The 26054-nt window shown below is 46.5% G+C and overlaps 1 protein-coding gene across 6 annotated transcripts in view; it reads right to left on the bottom strand.

The window, feature by feature from the left end:
• The window catches only part of LOC115177146 (trafficking kinesin-binding protein 1), a 65797-nt gene that overhangs the window by 13338 nt on the left and 26405 nt on the right, over nt 1–26054 (bottom strand). For 5 of the 6 annotated variants that reach the window (XM_029737697.1, XM_029737694.1, XM_029737693.1 and 2 more), the window contains 8 exons: nt 9827–9903; nt 9234–9350; nt 8730–8830; nt 5336–5444; nt 4712–4790; nt 4205–4335; nt 3849–3923; nt 3323–3460 (listed from right to left, as the gene is read on the bottom strand). In XM_029737697.1, the coding sequence (XP_029593557.1) occupies nt 3323–3460; nt 3849–3923; nt 4205–4335; nt 4712–4790; nt 5336–5444; nt 8730–8830; nt 9234–9350; nt 9827–9877 (801 nt within the window). In that variant the 5' untranslated portion in view covers nt 9878–9903. Of the gene's footprint in view, nt 1–3322; nt 3461–3848; nt 3924–4204; nt 4336–4711; nt 4791–5335; nt 5445–8729; nt 8831–9233; nt 9351–9826; nt 9904–18867; nt 19108–26054 lie in introns of those variants that run through there. The other variant, XM_029737695.1, reaches the window with a different exon arrangement.

Below are 26054 nucleotides of genomic sequence, written 5' to 3'. Positions count from 1 at the left end.
TAGGACAACACGCTAGGACAACACGCTAGGACAACACGCTAGGACAACACGCTAGGACAACACGCTAGGACAACACGCTAGGACAACACGCTAGGACAACACGCTAGGACAACACGCTAGGATAACACGCTGATAAGGCAGTGATGTAAGAAAGCTGGATGTCCCAACTCTGCTCTTCTCTCTATGCCAAACTGACGTAGTAAACATCCAGCCGTGTTAAGCTGGAACATTGGTGTGTTCTAGAGCAGGACACTCCAACCCTGTTCCTGGAGAGACCTCATCCTGTAGGTTATCACTCCAAACCTGATCCTGGAGAGACACCTTCCTGTAGGTTATCACTCCAAACCTGTTCCTGGAGAAACACCTTCCTGTAGGTTATCACGCCAAACCTGTTCCTGGAGAGACACCTTCCTGTAGGTTATCACTCCAAACCTGATCCTGGAGAGACACCTTCCTGTAGGTTATCACTCCAAACCTGTTCCTGGAGAAACACCTTCCTGTAGGTTATCACTCCAAACCTGTTCCTGGAGAGACACCTTCCTGTAGGTTATCACTCCAAACCTGTTCCTGGAGAGACATTTACATTTACATTTAAGTCATTTAGCAGACGCTCTTATCCAGAGCGACTTACAAATTGGTGCATTCACCTTAAGATATCCAGTGGAAAAAACACTTTACAATAGTGCATCTAAATCTTTTTTTTTGGGGGGGGGGGGGGTAGAAGGATACTTTATCCTATCCCAGGTATTCCTTAAAGAGGTGGGGTTTCAGGTGTCTCCGGAAGGTGGTGATTGACTCCGCTGTCCTGGCGTCGTGAGGGAGCTTGTTCCACCATTGGGGTGCCAGAGCAGCGAACAGTTTTGACTGGGCTGAGCGGGAGCTGTGCTTCCTCAGAGGTAGGGAGGCGAGCACGCCAGAGGTGGATGAAACACCTTCCTGTAGGTTATCACTCCAAACCTGTTCCTGGAGAGACACCTTCCTGTAGGTTTTCACTCCAACCCTGTTCCTGGAGAGACACCTTCCTGTAGGTTATCACTCCAAACCTGTTCCTGGAGAGACACCTTCCTGTAGGTTATCACTCCAAACCTGTTCCTGGAGAGATACCTTCCTGTAGGTTATCACTCCAAACCTGTTCCTGGAGAGACCTCACCCTGTAGGTTATCACTCCAAACCTGTTCCTGGAGAGACCTCACCCTGTAGGTTATCACTCCAACCCTGTTCCTGGAGAGACACCTTCCTGTAGGTTATCACTCCAAACCTGATCCCGGAGAGACCTCACCCTGTAGGTTATCACTCCAAGCCTGTTCCTGGAGAGACACCTTTCTGTAGGTTATCACTCCAAACCTGTTCCTGGAGAGACCTCACCCTGTAGGTTATCACTCCAAACCTGTTCCTGGAGAGACCTCACCCTGTAGGTTATCACTCCAACCCTGTTCCTGGAGAGACCTCACCCTGTAGGTTATCACGCCAAACCTGTTCCTGGAGAGACACCTTCCAGTAGGTTATCACTCTAAACCTGTTCCTGGAGAGATACCTTCCTGTAGGTTATCACTCCAACCCTGTTCCTGGAGAGACCTCATCCTGTAGGTTATCACTCCAACCCTGTTCCTGGAAAGACACCTTCCTGTAGGTTATCACTCCAACCCTGTTCCTGGAGAGACACCTTCCTGTAGGTTATCACTCCAACCCTGTTCCTGGAAAGATACCTTCCTGTAGGTTATCACTCCAACCCTGTTCCTGGAGAGACCTCATCCTGTAGGTTATCACTCTAAACCTGTTCCTGGAGAGACCTCATCCTGTAGGTTATCACTCCAACCCTGTTCCTGGAGAGACACCTTCCTGTAGGTTATCACTCCAAACCTGTTCCTGGAGAGATACCTTCCTGTAGGTTATCACTCCAACCCTGTTCCTGGAGAGACCTCATCCTGTAGGTTATCACTCCAAGCCTGTTCCTGGAGAGACACCTTCCTGTAGGTTATCACTCCAAACCTGTTCCTGGAGAGACACCTTCCTGTAGGTTATCACTCCAAACCTGTTCCTGGAGAGATACCTTCCTGTAGGTTATCACTCCAAACCTGTTCCTGGAGAGACCTCATCCTGTAGGTTATCACTCCAAGCCTGTTCCTGGAGAGATACCTTCCTGTAGGTTATCACTCCAAACCTGTTCCTGGAGAGACACCAAAACCTACAGGAGGGTATCTCTCCAGGAACAGGGTTGGAGTGAAAACCTACAGGAGGGTAGCTCTCCAGGAACAGGGTTGGAGTGAAAACCTACAGGAGGGTATCTCTCCAGGATCAGAGTTGGAGACCCATGTTCTAGAGAGACTATGTGACTGAATTGGGTTAATTTGTTAGAGAATCTTCTGGGCCCCAAAAAACAAACAAAACAAGACAGGATCCATCACACGGACATAACAGGGTTACTATGGGAACCAACCCCAGCCTGTTAATCCTACTGGAAACACCTCAAAGCATTACTTCTCTCTACAGGGTCAATACCAGCCATCTCCTTCTCCCCACAGACCACATTCACTACAGCTAGACGCTAACACAGATAAGGTGTCTACCTCTCTCTGTGACTGGCTTTACGTTACAATTACATCACAGTTCTGGGGCTGGGGAGTTAGGACGTGGTCAGGGCTGGGCCTGGGGCCTGGGAGTTAGGACGTGGCCGGGGAGTTAGGACGTGGCCGGGGAGTTAGGACGTGGCCGGGGCTGGGCCTGGGGCCAGGGCATTAGGGTTACCTCCCTGCTCTTCACTGGTGGTGAGTGGCAACACATCAAGCAGTCAGAGATGCAATAGACAAGTTCTCCACTCACCCCCTCGGCATAAACTATGTTGTTAACATATGACACCTGAGGAAGGGGGTTGAAAACAAAACCTGGTGAAGGAAATCCATTTCACCTCTATACCAGTTATAGCCCTCTCTCCCCTCCGCTTTCCTTCAATCTTTTCTTCCCTCTAGCTCTCCTTCAATCTTTTCTTCCCTCCCTCCCTCCATCCCCTCTCATGCTCCCTTCCTCCCCTCTCATGCTACCTCCCTCCCCTCTCATGCTCCCTCCCTCCCCTCTCATGCTCCCTCCTCTCTCTCTCTCTCCCTCCCTCTCCCTCCCTCTCTCCGTCTTGCTCCCTCCCTCTTGTTCCCTCCCTCTCTCCCTCTTGCTCCCTCCCCCTCTCCATCTTGCTCCCTTCCTCTAGCTCCCTTCCTCTAGCTCCATCTCTCCCTCTCCCTCCCTCTAGTCTGTCCATAGGGAACAGGAAGTGTTGAGGTGTACTGAGGGGCAGTGTTTTATTACTCTGACCCGTGTATGTGTCTCTCACCATAGGGAACAGGCCCAGGGAGTGGAAGCGTCGGGGTGTACTGAGAGGTAGTGATTTATTCCGGAGGTTCTTCAGCTCTTCCTGGGCCTCATGGAGCATCTCCATACACTCTGCATACTTATCCTCCAACTCCCTCAGCTAGAGGAGGGGAGAGACGAGAGAGAGAGAGACGAGAGAGAGACGAGAGAGAGAGGAGAGAGGAGAGAGGAGAGAGGAGAGAGAGAGAGAGAGAGCGCAAGAGATTATCAGAAAACTATTGAATTATATAACCTAACTTCCACTAGACTCATTCCATGGAGGGCCGAGTGTCTGCATGTTTTCACTCCTCCCTTTTACTTGATTGATTAATTAATGTTGTCTAGGTCTTCATTGAAAGAAAACACCAAAAACCAGCAGACACTAGGCCCTCCATGGAATGAGTTTGACACCCCTACAGTAATGGAAAACATCCCTAGCGTGGTAATTGGGTCTCGTTAGGCAGTGCTTATTGTCCACTTGGTAATTGATTAATGAGGCCTTACTGTACCTCAGCAGTGAGCTGGCGCTGGGCATCTTTGGCAGCTCCTAGATGCTGGGTGAGCTCTTGGTTTTCCACTGCATACTGCGGAACAGACATGACTGTTAGTCCCTTAGGGCTATAAGCTCACACACATCATCATAGTCACACTGATAACAGCTATAAGACTAGTTGTGTTGCAGGTCGGCGTCTTTGCAGCTGTGCATCTCTGAAGATGTCTATATTATGAATATGGTTCTACTTCTCCAGGCGTTGTGATATCAGAAACATCTGCAGAGCGGGACTGTAAGAAAGGCGACCTGGAACGTGTCCATTGGCCTGGACCGTGGCAGGCAGTCTGGGTCATTACTGGCCTGGCCACTCACAGACTTGGACTTCTTCTGCAGGTCTACGATCTGGGACAGGAGGTGTGTGATCTCCTCCTGCTGGCGAGACGCGTCGTCCGTCTTCCTCGCCAGCTCCTCCGCCAGGGTGGACATCTGGTGGTTGGCATCTCCTAGTGGGCACACGCAACGGGGCGAAAGAAATGACATGAGCAATGAGTATCCACCATGAACCAGTGTTGTTGACCTCTCCTAGACCTCCTCCATAGCAACACTTAAATGTAGCTCCAGTGATACATGATGCTAACTGCCTAGCTAGGTGTTAGCAATATCTCCACCTAGTTCTCTCCATATGGCTTTCACACATCCAGTCCTATCAGATGTGTGAAGGGGAGTGAACAAGGGCAGAGGGAACATCCTTATTGGAATGAAACACAGCCCTGTTTTGCTTTCTCTCAGGGAGCCCAGGGGACAGGGGAGGTGAGACATGAGCCGTGTGTGTGTGTGTGTGTGTGTGTGTGTGTGTGTGTGTGTGTGTGTGTTACTCACTCAGCTCTTTGACGACGTCGTTGACCAGCTGCTGCTCCTTCTCCTCGTACTCCTCTGTCTCCGTCTCCAGGTGACTGGCCTGGTGGGGGATGACAGGATGCAGCCACGCATCATCATCATCATCATCATCACACAGCAGGAGAGCTGGGTGTAAAGTATTGGCAGCAGTACTTATTCCAGTCCTATTACCACTGGTACCTCCGGTTTACTATGAAAATACTCTACTGAATCTTTCTGGTAAGCATCTGAAGTTATTCAATCAAATTAGCTCACTCTTGCTAACATTATGGTATTTATTACAATGAACTCCCATGTGACCAGGTAATAAGTATTTCATTATGTTATGTCGTTTTGTTAAATTCCATATTATTATCTGACTGTAACAAAGTATTACCCAGTTGCCATCTCTTCACTGTCTAAGGTTTAGTCAATGTTTGTCAATGTACAGTGTTAACTGAACTCTGTAAAATAAACCCCCAGACTGTGATCTTAACCCCAGGGTGCAGAGCCATGATCGGTCCCCAAAGCAATGACATTAATATCTGATGACCTCTCCTTCACAGTATGGTCAGCAGGACACCGCCACAGAACTACACACAGGGTTAGTTAGCTACATGACTTTACCTCTGATCTAAGAGAGATGTTCTCTGCCTCCAAGTCTTTGAGTTTCTTCTGCAGTGAGTCCAGGGGGAAGTAACTTGGCACCAACAGTGTGGAGTCATTGTGGCGGATGCTGTGTGGACGAGACACAGCGACCGGTCGGTAAGTGGCAAGAGACTACTTTTGACCACCAGGGGCCGTAGTTCAACAGGTAGTGCACTACGTTTGACCAGAGACCTATGGGCCCTATGGGTCCTGGTCAAAGGTAGTGGACTACATAGGGACTAGGTTGTCATTTGGGACAGAGCCCTACATTTGTAAAAACAGGGAATCATATCCACCAAAGAATTATTATTTATTTTATTTCACCTTTATTTAACCAGGTAGGCTAGTTGAGAACAAGTTCTCATTTACAACTGCGACCTGGCCAAGATAAAGCAAAGCAGTGCGACAAAAATAACAACACATGGGATAAACAAACTTACAGTCAATAACACAATAGAAAATCTGTGTACAGTGTGTGCAAATGAAGTAAGGAGGTAAGGCAATAAATAGGCCATAGAGGCGAAGTAATTACAATTTAGCAATTTACACTGGAGTGATAGATGTGCAAGTAGAAATACTGTTGTGCAAAAGAGCAGAAAAAAATATATAAAAAAATATAGGGATGAGGTAGGTAGTTGGTTGGATGGGCTATTTACAGATGGGCTATTTACAGAAGGGCTATGTACAGGTGCAGGGATCTGTGAGCTGCTCTGACAGCTGGTGCTTAAAGCTGGTGAGGGAGGTAAGAGTCTCCAGCTTCAGAGGTTTGGCAGTTCGTTCCAGTCATTGGCAGCAGAGAACTGGAAGGAGAGGCAGCCAAAGGAAGAATTGGCTTTGGGGGTGACCAGTGAGATATACCTGCTGGAGCGCGTGCTATGGGTGGATGCTGCTATGGTGACCAGTGAGCTGAGATAAGGCGGGGCTTTACCTAGCAGAGACTTGTAGATGACCTGGAGCCAGTGGATTTGGCGACGAGTATGAAGCGAGGGCCAGCCAACAAGAGCATACAGGTCGCAGTGGTGGGTAGTATATGGGGCTTAGGTGACAAAACGGATGGAACTGTGATAGACTGCATCCAATTTGTTGAGTAGAGTGTTGGAGGCTATTTTGTAAATGACATCACCGAAGTCGAGGATCGGTAGGATGGTCAGTTTTACGAGGGTATGTTTGGTAGCATGAGTGAAGGATGCTTTGTTGCGAAATAGGAAGCCGATTCTAGATTTAATTTTGGATTGGAGATGTTTAATGTGAGTCTGGAAGGAGATTTTACAGTCTAACCAGACACCTAGTTATTTGTAGTTGTCCACATATTCTAAGTCAGAACCGTCCAGAGTAGTGATGCTGGACGGGCGGGCAGGTGCGGGCAGCGAACGGTTGAAGATCATGCATTTAGTTTTACTTGTATTTAAGAGCAGTTGGAGGCCACGGAAGGAGAGTTGTATGGCATTGAAGCTCATCTGGAGGTTAGTTAACACAGTGTCCAACGAAGGGCCAGAGGTATACAGAATGGTGTCGTCTGCGTAGAGGTGGATCAGAGAATCAACAGCAGCAAGAGCAACATCATTGATGTATACAGAGAAGAGAGTCGGCCCAAAAATTGAACCCTGTGGCACCCCCATAGAGACTGCCAGAGGTCCGGACAACAGGCCCTCAGATTTGACATGCTGAACTCTATCGGAGAAGTAGTTGGTGAACCACGCGAGGCAATCATTTGAGAAACCAAGGCGGTTGAGTCTGCCAATAAGAATGTGGTGATTGACAGAGTCGAAAGCCTTAGCCAGGTCGATGAATACGGCTGCGCACTAATGTCTCTTATCGATGGCGGTTATGATATTGTTTAGGACCTTGAGCGTGGCTGAGGTGCACCCATGACCAGCTCTGAAACCAGATTGCACAGCAGAGAAAGTACGGTGAGATTCGAAATGGTCGGTAATCTGTTTGTTGACTTGGCTTTCAAAGACCTTAAAAAGGCAGGGTAGAATAGATATAGGTCTGTAGCAGTTTGGGTCCAGAGTGTCTCCCCCTTTGAAGAGGGGGATGACCGCGGCAGCTTTCCAATCTTTGGGAATCTCAGACGATATGAAAGAGAGGTTGAACAGGCTAGTAATAGGGGTTGCAACAATTTCGGCAGATCATTTTAGAAAGAGAGGGTCCAGATTTTCTAGCCCGGCTGATTTGTAAGGGTCCAGATTTTGCAGCTCTTTCAGAACATCAGCTATTTGGATTTGGGTGAAGGAGAAGTGGGGGAGGTTTGGGCGAGTTGCTGTGGGGAGTGCAGGGCTGTTGACCGAGGTAGGGGTAGCCAGGTGGAAAGCATGGCCAGCCGTCAAAAAATGCTCATTGAAATTCTCAATTATTGTGGATTTATCGGTAGTGACAGTGTTTCCTAGCCTCAGTGCAGTGGGCAGCTGGGAGGAGGTGCTCTTATTCTCCATGGACTTTACAGTGTCCCAGAACTTTTTTGAGTTTGTACTACAGGAGCCACAAAACATATAAAGTACCTACCCTTTGGATGGACTTGTGGGACCAGTGAAATAAGAGCTTAAAGGCCCAGTGCGGTCAAAAACTAGATTTTCTGTGTTTTATACACATTTCCACATTATGAGGTTGGAATAATACTGTGACATTGTGAAAATGATGATAATGCCTTTTTAGTGTAAGAGCTGTTTGAGAAGACTACATGAAATGTCAGCCTGTTTTGGTGGGTTGAAGTTTTACATTTGTTAATAGAACAATATGAGAGTTCCAAACCTCTCTGCCAATAACAGCTAGTTGTAAGTCCCCCCTCCCCACTCAGACCACTCCCAGACAGTCCTAGCTAAATTCTTGCTTGAGAAATTGTTCTTTGCAAAGTAGCTATTTTTGTTTCTTTTGACCATTTTAATTGAAAACAAAATCACAGTAAGGTAGTCAATTGTTACCCAGATATGATATAATATCGAAAATAAAAACACCTGTATTGGCCCTTTAAGTTGAAAGGTTATATCATTGTAAAAGAAGAGTAGAATTGGGAGGAACAAGAGCAGAGAGACCTTACAGTAGGGACTAACCCCCAGGACCACATACAGCAGTCACCTCCTCTAGCTAAATGTTCTCTGCTGAGTAACCTGAACAACAGACCATAGTGGCATAGTGGGAGTTTACTGACAACGGCAAAATGAAGGTGTTTTGCTTTAAGAGGAAAAGGTGGATGTGATGAGTGGAGGGGAACAGGTCCGGTTCTAGCCTTTAGCATAACAACAACCATAGGAGTTGGCTATAAACCACAAACAGTTCTCGGAACCAGGCTAATCTCACAGGCTATGACTTTCTATCACACCAGGTGAAGTGGGAGAGGAAGAGCGTAGGTCGGGATGACAGATAGCAGACTCACGGGGTACAGGTGGACGAATCTCCTTCACTCTCCTCTGCTGCACTAGTGTAGAACTGGAGAAGCTCATCTTTCATAGACAGATCATGGCGCAGCTGAGAAACCTGCAGAGGGAGAGAGAGGGACAGAGAGGATGAGAAGGGAGAGAGATGGGGGAGACAGAGGGTGAAAAGGCAGAGAGATGAGAGAGGGAGAGGGAGGGAGGGAGACAGAGGGTGAGAAGGGAGAGAGAGGGACAGAGGGTGAGAAGGGAGAGAGAGGGACAGAGGGTGAGAAGGGAGAGAGATGAGAGAGGGAGAAAGAGGAACAGAGGGTGAGAAGGGAGAAAGATGAGAGAGGGGGACAGAGAGGGTGAGAAGGGAGATAGATGAGGGAGGGGGTCAGAGGGGGACAGAGAGGGAGAGAAAAGAAAGAGAGGGAGAGGAAAGAGATAAAATATCAACATTATGCCACATCTTTTCCTGGTCCTGAGAGAGAAAAGAGCACACATACACACTCCACACACACCTCCTCTCGAATGTGCTCCACTTGCTCCTCCAGGAATTCATTTCTCTCACTGAGGGTTTTGTTCTTCTTCAGCAGTGACTGGCCGATGCGGGCGGCGAGCTCCAAGTCCCGCTCTTTCTGCAGGGGAGACAGAGGGGCTGGTTAGAGGGGCTGGTTAGAGGGGCTGGTTAGAGGGGCCGGTTAGAGGGGTCGGTTAGAGGGGCTGGTTAGAGGGGCTGGTTAGAGGGTCTGGTTAGAGGGGTTGGTTAGAGGGGTTGGTTAGAAGGGCTGGTTAGAGGGGCCGGTTAGAGGGGCCGGTTAGAGGGGCCGGTTAGAGGGGCCGGTTAGAGGGGCCGGTAGAGGGGCTGGTTAGAGGGGCCGGTTAGAGGGGCCGGTTAGAGGGGCCGGTTAGAGGGGCCGGTTAGAGGGGCCGAGCATCATGATCTAGGAATCAGGTCAAAGGGAAACAGTTGCTACTGTATGACAATGTTTGACTTGTTCTAAGATGTGGTTAACTTGGCAGGGCAGAGAGATGTCTGAACAGCAGATGTGACTATCCAAACAGACAGCATTGTAAATGAATGTGCTCCAAGTGATAGACCAGGTTCTCTTACCTCTTCAAGCAGACGAGTAACAGCATCTATGTCACTGTACGTCTTAGTCATCTGGCCCACTCTTTCAGCACATAGAACTGTAGAGACAACAGAGGAGAAACACAGTTAACAGCTGTAGAGACAACAGAGAGGAGAAACACAGTTAACAGCTGTAGAGAGACAACAGAGAGGAGAAACACAGTTAACAGCTGGAGAGACAACAGAGAGGAGAAACACAGTTAACAGCTGTAGAGACAACAGAGAGGAGAAACACAGTTAACAGCTGTAGAGACAACAGAGAGGAGAAACACAGTTAACAGCTGTAGAGAGACAACAGAGAGGAGAAACAGTTAACAGCTGTAGAGAGAGAACAGAGAGGAGAAACACAGTTAACAGCTGTAGAGAGAACAGAGAGGAGAAACACAGTTAACAGCTGTAGAGACAACAGAGAGGAGAAACACAGTTAACAGCTGTAGAGAGACAACAGAGAGGAGAAACAGTTAACAGCTGTAGAGAGAGAACAGAGAGGAGAAACACAGTTAACAGCTGTAGAGAGAGAACAGAGAGGAGAAACACAGTTAACAGCTGTAGAGAGACAGAGAGGAGAAACACAGTTAACAGCTGTAGAGAGAGAACAGAGAGGAGAAACAGTTAACAGCTGTAGAGAGACAACAGAGAGGAGAAACACAGTTAACAGCTGTAGAGAGACAACAGAGAGGAGAAACACAGTTAACAGCTGCAGAGAGAGAACAGAGGGGAGAGAGGAGAAACAGTTAACAGCTGTAGAGAGACAACAGAGAGGAGAAACACAGTTAACAGCTGTAGAGAGACAACAGAGGAGAAACACAGTTAACAGCCATAGAGAGACAACAGAGAGGAGAAACACAGTTAACAGCTGTAGAGACAACAGAGAGGAGAAACACAGTTAACAGCTGTAGAGAGAGAACAGAGAGGAGAAACACAGTTCACAGCTGTAGAGAGACAACAGAGAGGAGAAACACAGTTAACAGCTGTAGAGAGACAACAGAGAGGAGAAACACAGTTAACAGCTGTAGAGAGACAACAGAGAGGAGAAACAGTTAACAGCTGTAGAGAGACAACAGAGAGGAGAAACACAGTTAACAGCTGTAGAGAGAGAACAGAGAGGAGAAACAGTTAACAGCTGTAGAGAGACAACAGAGAGGAGAAACAGTTAACAGCTGTAGAGAGACAACAGAGAGGAGAAACACAGTTCACAGCTGTAGAGAGAGAACAGCGAGGAGAAACACAGTTAACAGCTGTAGAGAGACAACAGAGAGGAGAAACACAGTTAACAGCTGTAGAGAGAGAACAGAGAGGAGAAACAGTTAACAGCTGTAGAGAGACAACAGAGAGGAGAAACACAGTTAACAGCTGTAGAGAGACAACAGAGAGGAGAAACACAGTTAACAGCTGCAGAGAGACAACAGAGAGGAGAAACACAGTTAACAGCTGTAGAGAGACAACAGAGAGGAGAAACACAGTTAACAGCTGTAGAGAGAGAACAGAGAGGAGAAACACAGTTAACAGCTGTAGAGAGACAACAGAGAGGAGAAACACAGTTAACAGCTGTAGAGAGAGAACAGAGAGGAGAAACAGTTCACAGCTGTAGAGAGAGAACAGAGAGGAGAAACACAGTTAACAGCTGTAGAGAGACAACAGAGAGGAGAAACACAGTTAACAGCTGTAGAGAGAGAACAGAGAGGAGAAACAGTTCACAGCTGTAGAGAGAGAACAGAGGGGAGAAACAGTTAACAGCTGGACCATATTTGAGTGCAGCCATGTACTGTATGTATGTACTGACTGCTAGACAGCTGGGGCATATCTGAGTGCAGCCATGTACTGTATGTATGTACTGACTGCTAGACAGCTGGGGCATATCTGAGTGCAGCCATGTACTGTATGTATGTACTGACTGCTAGACAGCTGGGGCATATCTGAGTGCAGCCATGTACTGTATGTATGTACTGACTGCTAGACAGCTGGGGCATATCTGAGTGCAGCCATGTACTGTATGTATGTACTGACTGCTAGACAGCTGGGGCAGGGCAGACAGACGGATATTTGAAATAACTGAGTTATCAGAGAGCCACCTACTGTACACATCACACAGCCCTGCCTGATGACCTCAGAGACCTTTAGCAAGTTGTTGTTATCAGGTACACTGACACATTGGCTCTGTCTCAATACTGTTTCCTTGATTCCTAGTTTCCTTGTGTCCTCTCAACCCTTCCTCACCTCATGGCTTTCTCAAAACGCCAGAGGAAATCCAGGAAAGGATTCGAGGAGAGGAAGCATGTTTGTAAGGTTTCCCTCTGAGGTTTTGAGAAATCGGAGAGACGACAGGAGAGGAGATGAGGGATCCAGGAAAGACTATTGAGACGGAGGAAGTGAGATGGTTTGGACTCTGACCTCACCTCAACCCCACCCCAGCTGATAACAGCACGTTGCCAAGCTGCAGTGTCATTCTCTGTTAATACAATGCTATTCCCAGCTGATGCACTGCCACTGCCAAAACATGACTAAATATAGCAGTCAACCCTGAGCCTATTTCTACCACCTTTTCCGATCGTCTCATCGCTACAACTCCCCAACGGGCTCGGGGGACAAAGGTCAAGTCATATGTCCTCCAAAACATGACCCGCCAAACCGAGCTTCTTAATACCCTCCTGCATAGCCCAGAAGCCAGCCGCACCAATGTGTCGGAGGAAACACCGTTCAACTGACGACCTCAGTCAGCCTGCAGGAGCCCGGCCCGCCACAAGGAGTCGCTAGAGCACGATGAGCCAAGTAAAGCCCACCCGCCAAATCCTCCCCTAACCCGGACAACACTGAGCCAATTGTGCGCTGCCCTATGGGACTCACGATCACGGGCGGTTGTGATACAGCCTGGGATCGAACCCGGGTCTGTAGTGATGCCTCTAGCACCACAATGCAGTGACTTAGATTGCTGCGCCACTCGGGAGGCCTAAACTGCGGTTTTTAAATATTTATTTTATATTATATATATATATATATATATATATATATATATATATATATATTATATCAAATATATAAAAACATTTAATCCATTTCAGAACAACCTGTAACATAACAAAAATATATATAAAACAAAGAACAACTTGGTAAAAGAAAAAGCTATACTGTATATTAAAATGATTGTTGAACTTCAACTGTGATCTAAAGGCATATTCTAATAAGAAACCTGGAACTCACTCCTGCCCTTTCCACTTCTCTCTCAATCTCTCCAGCCAACAGTTTGTTATCTACTAATGAGCCCGTCATAGCAGGTTCCCAAGACACCAGAGGCAACACAAAGGTAGGAACAACACAGTCCAACTTCAATGTGGTTACTCCTAACTGACCTTGTGGATGTTGACAAAAGGGAAACTTGTTTCTTCAGACAGCTCCTGTGTGTTCTTTCTTTGGGGTTAAAGGGATACTTTGGGATTTTGACAATGAGGCTATTTATCTATTTATCTCAGCTAGGTGTCTGTAGGGCAGCAAACTCAGGCTGGTAGGGTTTAGGCCAGGCCTGGTATAGTTGTAATTGTTGTAATCTCAGACAGGTGTCTGTAGGGCAGCAAACACAGGCTGGTAGGGTTTAGGCCAGGCCTGGTATAGTTGTAATTGTTGTAATCTCAGACAGGTGTCTGTAGGGCAGCAAACACAGGCTGGTAGGGTTTAGGCCAGGCCTGGTATAGTTCTAATTGTTGTAATCTCAGACAGGTGTCTGTAGGGCAGCAAACACAGGCTGGTAGGGTTTAGGCCAGGCCTGGTATAGTTGTAATTGTTGTAATCTCAGACAGGTGTCTGTAGGGCAGCAAACACAGGCTGGTAGGGTTTAGGCCAGGCCTGGTATAGTTGTAATTGTTGTAATCTCAGACAGGTGTCTGTAGGGCAGCAAACACAGGCTTTGAACTCCAATGGTGGAAACAAATGAGGAGTTAGATGCAAAGTACATATTTACATACATGTGCAGCATCACAGTGAGCAGTCATGACAGTGAATGGCCTGTACAGTATAAGGGTTGTTGGCTGATAAAAACAACTTGATGTAGAGTTATTTACTCTGCGACAGGAGCATTTAAACTGAAAGGCAGACAAGTTACATTACAGAACACATTCCATCCTCACCACTGAAAAATGAATAATGTAATATCCTAATGAGCACAACAAAAGACCAAATAACCAGGGTGTGGTGTCAACATTTTGAGGTGGACCTCAACCATGGAGACCAACCAGAGACTAATCAACAGCACACACATAGTATAGATCTGGAATGTGATAGAATAGATAAACATCTAGCGGCACGCCACACATCAGCACTAACCAAGGCCCCATGTTACTGGGTAGGGTATAGGAGACAACCTCTAGTTACTGGGTAGGGTATAGGAAACAACTACTATAGTTACTGGGTAGGGTATAGGAGACAGCCTCTAGTTACTGGGTAGGGTATAGGAGACAACCTCTAGTTACTGGGTAGGGTATAGGAGACAACCTCTAGTTACTGGGTAGGGTATAGGAGACAACCTCTAGTTACTGGGTAGGGTATAGGAGACAACCTCTAGTTACTGGGTAGGGTATAGGAAACAATCTCTAGTTACTGGGTAGGGTATAGGAAACAATCTCTAGTTACTGGGTAGGGTATAGGAAACAACTACTATAGTTACTGGGTAGGGTATAGGAAACAACTACTATAGTTACTGGGTAGGGTATAGGAGACAGCCTCTAGTTACTGGGTAGGGTATAGGAGACAACCTCTAGTTACTGGGTAGGGTATAGGAGACAACCTCTAGTTACTGGGTAGGGTATAGGAGACAACCTCTAGTTACTGGGTAGGGTATAGGAAACAACTACTATAGTTACTGGGTAGGGTATAGGAGACAGCCTCTAGTTACTGGGTAGGGTATAGGAGACAGCCTCTAGTTACTGGGTAGGGTATAGGAGACAACCTCTAGTTACTGGGTAGGGTATAGGAGACAACCTCTAGTTACTGGGTAGGGTATAGGAGACAACCTCTAGTTACTGGGTAGGGTATAGGAGACAACCTCTAGTTACTGGGTAGGGTATAGGAGACAACTACTATAGTTACTGGGTAGGGTATAGGAGACAACCTCTAGTTACTGGGTATGGTATAGGAGACAACCTCTAGTTACTGGGTAGGGTATAGGAGACAACTACTATAGTTACTGGGTAGGGTATAGGAGACAACCTCTAGTTACTGGGTAGGGTATAGGAGACAACCTCTAGTTACTGGGTAGGGTATAGGAGACAACCTCTAGTTACTGCGTAGGGTATAGGAGACAACCTCTAGTTACTGGGTAGGGTATAGGAGACAACCTCTAGTTACTGGGTAGGGTATAGGAGACAGCCTCTAGTTACTGGGTAGGGTATAGGGGACAACCTCTAGTTACTGGGTAGGGTATAGGAGACAACCTCTAGTTACTGGGTAGGGTATAGGAGAAAACCTCTAGTTACTGGGTAGGGTATAGGAGACAACCTCTAGTTACTGGGTAGGGTATAGGAGACAACCTCTAGTTACTGGGTAGGGTATAGGAGACAACCTCTAGTTACTGGGTAGGGTATAGGAGACAGCCTCTAGTTACTGGGTAGGGTATAGGAGACAGCCTCTAGTTACTGGGTAGGGTATAGGAGACAGCCTCTAGTTACTGGGTAGGGTATAGGAGACAGTCTCTAGTTACTGGGTAGGGTATAGGAGACAGCCTCTAGTTACTGGGTAGGGTAAAGAAGACAACTACTATAGTTACTGGGTAGGGTATAGGAGACAACCTCTAGTTACTGGGTAGGGTATAGGAGACAGCCTCTAGTTACTGGGTAGGGTAAAGAAGACAACTACTATAGTTACTGGGTAGGGTATAGGAGACAACCTCTAGTTACTGGGTAGGGTATAGGAAACAACTACTATAGTTACTGGGTAGGGTATAGGAGACAACCTCTAGTTACTGGGTAGGGTATAGGAGACCACCTCTAGTTACTGGGTAGGGTATAGGAGACAACCTCTAGTTACTGGGTAGGGTATAGGAGACAGCCTCTAGTTACTGGGTAGGGTATAGGAGACAATCTCTAGTTACTGGGTAGAGTATAGGAGACAACCTCTAGTTACTGGGTAGGGTATAGGAGACAATCTCTAGTTACTGGGTAGGGTAAAGAAGACAACTACTATAGTTACTGGGTAGGGTATAGGAGACAACTACTATAGTTGCTGGGTAGGGTATAGGAGACAACTACTATAGTTGCTGGGTAGTGTATAGGAGACAACCTCTAGTTACTGGGTAGGGTATAGGAGACAACCTCTAGTTACTGGGTAGGGTATAGGAGACAACTACTATAGTTGCTGGGTAGGGTATAGGAGACAACCTCTAGTTACTGGGTAGGGTATAGGAGACAACCTCTAGTTACTGGGTAGGGTGTAGGCAGACAGCTGCTATAGTTACTGGGTAGGGTAAAGAAGACAACTACTATAGTTACTGGGTAGGGTGTAGGCAGACAGCTGCTATAGTTACTGGGTAGGGTCTAGGCAGACAGCTGCTATAGTTACTGGGTAGGGTATAGGTAGACAGCTGCTATAGTTACTGGGTAGGGTATAGGCAGACAGCTGCTATAGTTACTGGGTAGGGTATAGGTAGACAGCTGCTATAATTACTGGGTAGGGTATAGGTAGACAGCTGCTATAGTTACTGGGTAGGGTATAGGTAGACAGCTGCTATATTTACTGGGTAGGGTATAGGTAGACAGCTGCTATATTTACTGGGTAGGGTGTAGGCAGACAGCTGCTATAATTACTGGGTAGGGTATAGGTAGACAGCTGCTATAGTTACAGGGTAGGGTTTAGGTAGATATCTGTTGTAGTTACAGGGTAGGGTAGAGGTAGACAGCTGCTATAGTTACAGGGTAGGGTAAAGGTAGACAGCTGCTGTAGTTACTGGGTAGGGTATAGGCAGACAGCTGCTATAGTTACTGGGTAGGGTATAGGCAGACAGCTGCTATAGTTACTGGGTAGGGTATAGGTAGACAGCTGCTATAATTACTGGGTAGGGTATAGGTAGACAGCTGCTATAGTTACTGGGTAGGGTATAGGTAGACAGCTGCTATAGTTACAGGGTAGGGTATAGGTAGACAGCTGCTATAGTTACTGGGTAGGGTATAGGTAGACAGCTGCTATAGTTACAGGGTAGGGTATAGGCAGACAGCTGCTATAGTTACTGGGTAGGGTATAGGTAGACAGCTGCTATAGTTACTGGGTAGGGTATAGGCAGACAGCTGCTAGAGTTACTGGGTAGGGTATAGGTAGACAGCTGCTATATTTACTGGGTAGGGTATAGGTAGACAGCTGCTATAATTACTGGGTAGGGTAGAGGTAGAGAGCTGCTAAAATTACTGGGTAGGGTATAGGCAGACATCTGCTAGAGTTACTGGGTAGGGTATAGGCAGACAGCTGCTATATTTACTGGGTAGGGTATAGGTAGACAGCTGCTATATTTACTGGGTAGGGTGTAGGCAGACAGCTGCTATAATTACTGGGTAGGGTATAGGTAGACAGCTGCTATAGTTACAGGGTAGGGTTTAGGTAGATATCTGCTGTAGTTACAGGGTAGGGTAGAGGTAGACAGCTGCTATAGTTACAGGGTAGGGTAAAGGTAGACAGCTGCTGTAGTTACTGGGTAGGGTATAGGCAGACAGCTGCTATAGTTACTGGGTAGGGTATAGGCAGACAGCTGCTATAGTTACTGGGTAGGGTATAGGTAGACAGCTGCTATAATTACTGGGTAGGGTATAGGTAGACAGCTGCTATAGTTACTGGGTAGGGTATAGGTAGACAGCTGCTATAGTTACAGGGTAGGGTATAGGTAGACAGCTGCTATAGTTACTGGGTAGGGTATAGGTAGACAGCTGCTATAGTTACAGGGTAGGGTATAGGCAGACAGCTGCTATAGTTACTGGGTAGGGTATAGGTAGACAGCTGCTATAGTTACTGGGTAGGGTATAGGCAGACAGCTGCTAGAGTTACTGGGTAGGGTATAGGTAGACAGCTGCTATATTTACTGGGTAGGGTATAGGTAGACAGCTGCTATAATTACTGGGTAGGGTAGAGGTAGAGAGCTGCTAAAATTACTGGGTAGGGTATAGGCAGACATCTGCTAGAGTTACTGGGTAGGGTATAGGCAGACAGCTGCTATAGTTACTGGGTAGAGTATAGGAGACAGCTGCTATATTTACTGGGTAGGGTATAGGTAGACAGCTGCTATAATTACTGGGTAGGGTATAGGTAGACAGCTTCTATAGTTACTGGGTAGGGTATAGGTAGACAGCTGCTATAATTACTGGGTAGGGTATAGGTAGACAGCTGCTATAGTTACTGGGTAGGGTATAGGTAGACAGCTGCTATAGTTACTGGGTAGGGTATAGGTAGACAGCTGCTATAGTTACAGGGTAGGGTATAGGTAGACAGCTGCTATAATTACTGGGTAGGGTATAGGCAGACAGCTGCTATAGTTACTGGGTAGGGTATAGGTAGACAGCTGCTATAATTACTGGGTAGGGTATAGGCAGACAGCTGCTAGAGTTACTGGGTAGGGTATAGGCAGACAGCTGCTATAGTTACTGGGTAGGGTATAGGAGACAGCTTGTTCTGTTCTGTTGATGCTATCAGAAGTCTGATGACCTGCCTGTTCTGTTGATGCTATCAGAAGTCTGATGACCTGCCTGTTCTGTTGATGCTATCAGAAGTCTGATGACCTGCCTGTTCTGTTGATGCTATCAGAAGGGAGAATTCCATGTTTACTCTGAACACAAACAACATACTAAATGTCCTCACTAGTTATCCTGGTATAATACAAATTCACATGACCTACAGCCCTGAAAACCTTTGACAAATATTTAAAGCCAATCAGTGTTGTACACATGGAGCAGGAGAACACACAGGGAGCAGGAGAGAGACACAGCAGTCTAACAATGTGGTTCAAAACCACTATGTGAATGAGAGGAGCAGCAAAGCTCCCAGAACTCCAGTTAGTATACCTTCTTGCAGAGTACGCTGCTCTTCATCCTCCTCCCTCTCCTCCTCCTCATCACAGTGGTCAGGTGAACAGACATACTCCAAGCTGTTCTCTGGGGTGCTGTGACAGAGCAGTGACATGCTAACACCAACACTAGGCTAGTGGGGCCCAGCAGAGCCGAGCTGTCTCAAGTCCAAAGCCATGTCTAAGTGTGTGTGTGTGTGTGTGAGACAGTCAGTCTCAGTCAGCGAGAGAGTGTGTGTGTCTAAGTCAGTGTGTGTGTGTGTTTGTGTGAGGACAGCCAGGCACGTCTGTCACCCAGTCACAGACACTCCCTCCTCCTGCTCTCTCTCCCTCTATTGTCCATGACTAGAAGACAGCCCACTGTGGAACCAGAGCAGGGGAGTGGCACTAAACTATTCTGACTGACAGGACTTTGAATCTTTAGATTAGAGCATGGAGTCAATTCAAAATGTCAGCTATGTGACAAGGACTAATATAACCATATAATAAGTTAAAGTTTTATCCCTATCAAGTCTAAATGAGTCTATTTGCTCACCCCCCTTTTCAAGCGTTGAAATGGTATCTTCCACCAGACTCCATGGAAACAGTGCAAGGCGGAGCACACCACAAGACACATACACCTGTTGTAAGGGTGGGGCCCAGCCTGCCTCACCACAGTCAAATCCACAGGTGACTCAATATGCACATGGATACTTATTCAAAGCAGAAGCTACATACTGAGAGCCAAATAACAGAACAGGAACCATTAGGAAATACAGAGCTTGATGAAATAGCATACAGGAAGAAGAGTATGTATACTGAACAAAAATATAAATGCAACATGCAACAGTTTATAAGGTAAATCAGTCAATTTAAATAAACAAATTAGGCCTTAATCTATGGATTTCACCTGACTGGGAACACCGATATGCATCTGTTGGTCACAGATACAGTAAATGATACTAGTTTAGCATGTGGAAATAGAGAAGCCATCTAGTTTCTAAACCAGTATGGGTTATTCCACCCTATAGAAAATAACATGACACTCAATGTTACACATTAGACCACAATTCTAATCAATCGACACCCACTGGCTTTATCAAACTAGTCACATTGAGAGCAATGCAACAGTAAACAAATCATCAACATTCCAGTGACAAATGTAAACGGCAAGACAAACTATTATTGATGTGAAAGCCAGTTAGTCAGTTAACTTGTGACAAAAACATCGTTATGCCCATAACGGCTGATAAAAACATCGTTATGCCCATAACGGCTGATAAAAACATCGTTATGCCCATAACGGCTGATAAAAACATCGTTATGCCCATAACGGCTGATAAAAACATCGTTATGCCCATAACGGCTGATAAAAACATCGTTATGCCCATAACGGCTGATAAAAACATCGTTATGCCCATAACGGCTGATAAAAACATCGTTATGCCCATAACGGCTGATAAAAAACATCGTTATGCGCAATAAAGGCTGATTAAAAACATCGTTATGCCCATAACGGCTGATAAAAACATCGTTATGCGCATAACGGCTGATAAAACATCGTTATGCCCATAACGGCTGATAAAAACATCGTTATGCGCCATAACGGCTGATAAAAACATCGTTATGCCCATAACGGCTGATAAAAACATCGTTATGCCCATAACGGCTGATAAAACATCGTTATGCCCATAACGGCTGATAAAAACATCGTTATGCCCATAACGGTGATAAAAACATCGTTATGCCCATAACGGCTGATAAAAACATCGTTATGCCCATAACGGCTGATAAAAACATCGTTATGCCCATAACGGCTGATAAAAACATCGTTATGCCCATAACGGCTGATAAAAACATCGTTATGCCCATAACGGCTGATAAAAACAGTTGATAAAAAACAACCGTGATCCCATAAATAGAACCTAGAACACCATCACCAAATATTTCACATAACTCTCCAATTAAACATGTTTACTTCAATTATCCCATGTCCAAATCATTTTCATTTATCTCATTTAACTTCTGGTAATATCCTGGGCAGTACTGTATGCTAGTGTGGGCATACTGAATGCAACCACACATTCCAATTGAAACAATACAGCATCCACAATAGCTTGTGGCTAACTCCCCAAAACAACCCCCACCTCACAGCCTCCCTGTCTGCCTCAGAGGCCCTTTTTGTGTGCACTGGTAAAGTTCCCAGCATGGAGAGACTGGAGGAGGACAAGCCCCTCTCACCTCCCTCCAACTCCCCCTCCCAGGCCAATAGAACTGTAAGCCCTGGGCTTTGTGAGCAGGGTAGAGATGGAGGAAGGTAGCGGAGAGGGAGGAGGAGAGGGGTACTGTAGGAAGAGGGGAGGGAAGGCTGGCAGAGTTTGGCTGGCAGCCTTCCATCCCCGCTCCAGTGGGGAGATGTACATGGTCCATGCCCTCCCCACTGCCTAAGTGATCAATATTCTGAGCATCACCCAGGGCTGTGTCCTTGCCAGACTCCCAGCCCAACCTCCCCTCCAAACCTCCCCCTGCTTCCATGTACTGTCTGCTTCATTATGAGTCCCAGTCTCCACAGCACAACCTCCCCTCCAAACCTTCCCCTGCTTCCATGTAGTCTGCTTCATAATGAGCCCCAGTCTCCACAGAACAACCTCCCCTCCAAACCTTCCCCTGCTTCCATGTACTGTCTGCTTCATTATGAGTCCCAGTCTCCACAGCACAACCTCCCCTCCATACCTTCCATGTACTGTCTGCTTCATTATGAGCCCCTGTCTCCACAGCACAACCTCCCCTCCAAACCTTCCATGTACTGTCTGCTTCATTATGAGCCCCAGTCTCCACAGCCCAACCTCCCCTCCAAACCTTCCATGTACTGTCTGCTTCATTATGAGCCCCAGTCTCCACAGCCCAACCTCCCCTCCAAACCTTCCATGTACTGTCTGCTTCATTATGAGCCCGTCTCCACAGCACAACCTCCCCTCCAAACCTTCCATGTACTGTCTGCTTCATTATGAGCCCGTCTCCACAGCACAACCTCCCCTCCAAACCTTCCATGTACTGTCTGCTTCATTATGAGTTCCAGTCTCCACAGCACAACCTCCCCTCCAAAACTTCCATGTACTGTCTGCTTCATTATGAGCCCCAGTCTCCACAGCACAATCTCCCCTCCAAACCTTCCATGAACTGTCTGCTTCATTATGTGCCCGTCTCCACAGCACAACCTCCGCTCCAAACCTTCCATGTACTGTCTGCTTCATTATGAGCCCGTCTCCACAGCACAACCTCCCCTCCAAACCTTCCATGTACTGTCTGCTTCATTATGAGCCCCAGTCTCCACAGCACAACCTCCCCTCCAAACCTTCCATGTACTGTCTGCTTCATTATGAGCCCCAGTCTCCACAGCACAACCTCCCCTCCAAACCTTCCATGTACTGTCTGCTTCATTATGAGTCCCAGTCTTCACAGCCCAACCTCCCCTCCAAACCTTCCATGTACTGTCTGCTTCATTATGAGCCCCAGTCTCCACAGCCCAACCTCCCCTCCAAACCTTCCATGTACTGTCTGCTTCATTATGAGCCCGTCTCCACAGCACAACCTCCCCTCCAAACCTTCCATGTACTGTCTGCTTCATTATGAGCCCGTCTCCACAGCACAACCTCCCCTCCAAACCTTCCATGTACTGTCTGCTTCATTATGAGCCCCAGTCTCCACAGCACAATCTCCCCTCCAAACCTTCCATGAACTGTCTGCTTCATTATGAGCCCGTCTCCACAGCACAACCTCCGCTCCAAACCTTCCATGTACTGTCTGCTTCATTATGAGCCCCAGTCTCCACAGCACAACCTCCCCTCCAAACCTTCCATGTACTGTCTGCTTCATTATGAGCCCGTCTCCACAGCACAACCTCCCCTCCAAACCTTCCATGTACTGTCTGCTTCATTATGAGCCCGTCTCCACAGCACAACCTCCCCTCCAAACCTTCCATGTACTGTCTGCTTCATTATGAGCCCCAGTCTCCACAGCACAATCTCCCCTCCAAATCTTCCATGAACTGTCTGCTTCATTATGAGCCCGTCTCCACAGCACAACCTCCGCTCCAAACCTTCCATGTACTGTCTGCTTCATTATGAGCCCCAGTCTCCACAGCACAACCTCCCCTCCAAACCTTCCATGTACTGTCTGCTTCATTATGAGCCCCAGTCTCCACAGCACAATCTCCCCTCCAAACCTTCCATGAACTGTCTGCTTCATTATGAGCCCGTCTCCACAGCACAACCTCCCCTCCAAACCTTCCATGTACTGTCTGCTTCATTATGAGCCCCAGTCTCCACAGCACAACCTCCCCTCCAAACCTTCCATGAACTGTCTGCTTCATTATGAGCCCGTCTCCACAGCACAACCTCCGCTCCAAACCTTCCATGTACTGTCTGCTTCATTATGAGCCCCAGTCTCCACAGCACAACCTCCCCTCCAAACCTTCCATGCACTGTCTGCTTCATTATGAGCCCGTCTCCACAGCACAACCTCCCCTCCAATCCTTCCATGTACTGTCTGCTTCATTATGAGCCCGTCTCCACAGCACAACCTCCCCTCCAAATCTTCCATGTACTGCCTGCTTCATTATGAGTCCCAGTCTCCACAGCCCAACCTCCCCTCCAAATCTTCCATGTACTGTCTGCTTCATTATGAGCCCGTCTCCACAGCCCAACCTCCCCTCCAAATCTTCCATGTACTGTCTGCTTCATTATGAGCCCCCGTCTCCGTCAGCTCTGCTAGCGGTGGTTTGGCGTGATAATGAACGACAGGAAGGTTGGCTACACAAAGTGTATGGGACCAGGCTAGTGGCTAGGCCATTACTGGTGTTGGACGAGATCTCTAGAGACGTGTGGATAGTTGGAAAGAGATATCCACAGTACAGCACTGCAGCGTGTTTATCAACCATGTGAATATAAAACCATGTAATTTAGACTTGTCCTAACTGTTGGAGCAGACCGGTAGTAGGGGAGGTGTACATTAAAATGTCAAGAGGCCCTCGCAATACAATCTACTGTAGTAAATGAGTCCTCGAACATCATATATAACATCATATATAACAGCATTACCAAAGAGATCTTATCCAACAGAACAGGCTTCGTCTCATAATATATGACCGTCATCAATGGAAACGTCTTCAACCAAGGGTATAGGCCTAGTCAGTTGTTCTATATATAGAGCCACTGATCATGTTGGATGGCTCAATGAAAGCATCAGGGGATACAGGGATAGCTATAGTCTGCTAGGTGAAGCTGCTGTAAACATTTCCATATTATATTGCTGTGTGATGCTACTTTCCAGGACTCAGATTGTACAGATCTATATGACTGTTATTCTGACTGTACAGATCTATAGGACTGTTATTCTGACTGTACAGATCTATAGGACTGTTATTCTGACTGTACAGATCTATAGGACTGTTATTCTGACTGTACAGGACTCAGATCTATAGGACTGTTAGTCTGACTGTACAGATCTACAGGACTGTTATTCTGACTGTACAGGACTCAGATCTATAGGACTGTTATTCTGACTGTACAGATCTATAGGACTGTTATTCTGACTGTACAGATCTATAGGACTGTTAGTCTGACTGTACAGATCTATAGGACTGTTATTCTGACTGTACAGATCTATAGGACTGTTATTCTGACTGTACAGATCTACAGGACTGTTATTCTGACTGTACAGATCTACAGGACTGTTATTCTGACTGTACAGGACTCAGATCTATAGGACTGTTATTCTGACTGTAAAGATCTACAGGACTGTTATTCTGACTGTACAGGACTCAGATCTATAGGACTGTTATTCTGACTGTACTGATCTATAGGACTGTTATTCTGACTGTACTGATCTATAGGACTGTTATTCTGACTGTACTGATCTATAGGACTGTTATTCTGACTGTACAGATGTATAGGACTGTTGTTCTGACTGTACAGATCTATAGGACTGTTAGTCTGACTGTACAGATCTATAGGACTGTTATTCTGACTGTACAGATCTACAGGACTGTTATTCTGACTGTACAGATCTATAGGACTGTTATTCTGACTGTACAGATCTATAGGGCTGTTATTCTGACTGTACAGATCTACAGGACTGTTATTCTGACTGTACAGATCTACAGGACTGTTATTCTGACTGTACAGATCTATAGGACTGTTATTCTGACTGTACAGATCTATAGGACTGTTATTCTGACTGTACAGATCTACAGGACTGTTATTCTGACTGTACAGATCTATAGGACTGTTAGTCTGACTGTACAGATCTATAGGACTGTTATTCTGACTGTACAGATCTATATGACTGTTATTCTGACTGTACTGATCTATATGACTGTTATTCTGACTGTACTGATCTATAGGACTGTTATTCTGACTGTACAGGACTCAGATCTATATGACTGTTATTCTGACTGTACAGATCTATAGGACTGTTCTTCTGACTGTACAGATGTATAGAACTGTTATTCTGACTGTACAGGACTCAGATCTCTAGGACTGTTATTCTGACTGTACAGATATATAGGACTGTTAGTCTGACTGTACAGATCTATAGGACTGTTATTCTGACTGTACAGATCTATAGGACTGTTAGTCTGACTGTACAGATCTATAGGACTGTTATTCTGACTGTACAGATCTACAGGACTGTTATTCTGACTGTACAGATCTACAGGACTGTTATTCTGACTGTACAGATCTACAGGACTGTTATTTTGACTGTACAGATCTACAGGACTGTTATTCTGACTGTACAGATCTATAGGACTGTTATTCTGACTGTACAGATCTATAGGACTGTTATTCTGACTGTACAGATCTATAGGACTGTTATTCTGACTGTACAGATCTATAGGACTGTTAGTCTGACTGTACAGATCTATAGGACTGCTATACATCCCTCTACTCCCATTCTCTCTGTCACATACACACACAACGGCAGGGCAATACTAAAGCTCCATGGGTAGTCAGTCCACTATGAAAAACCACCTTGTCATTCCCCTTCGTTGCCACATTTACATAGCAGCCTTGTTTTGTGGTGCCACGGTTTCTGTTGCTCCTAATTCACCCTGGTTACAACCAACAGAAGCTGAAATCACATCCAACACAACCAAATGATAGTAAGAGAATTAGCTACAGCCTCGTCCTACAGCCATGGCCTCCT

Source organism: Salmo trutta, chromosome 37, assembly GCF_901001165.1.
Source record: "Salmo trutta chromosome 37, fSalTru1.1, whole genome shotgun sequence".
Lineage (NCBI taxonomy): Eukaryota > Metazoa > Chordata > Actinopteri > Salmoniformes > Salmonidae > Salmo > Salmo trutta.
The sequence above is the reverse complement of the archived record's forward strand: the minus strand, read 5'-3'. Positions and strand labels throughout refer to the sequence as shown.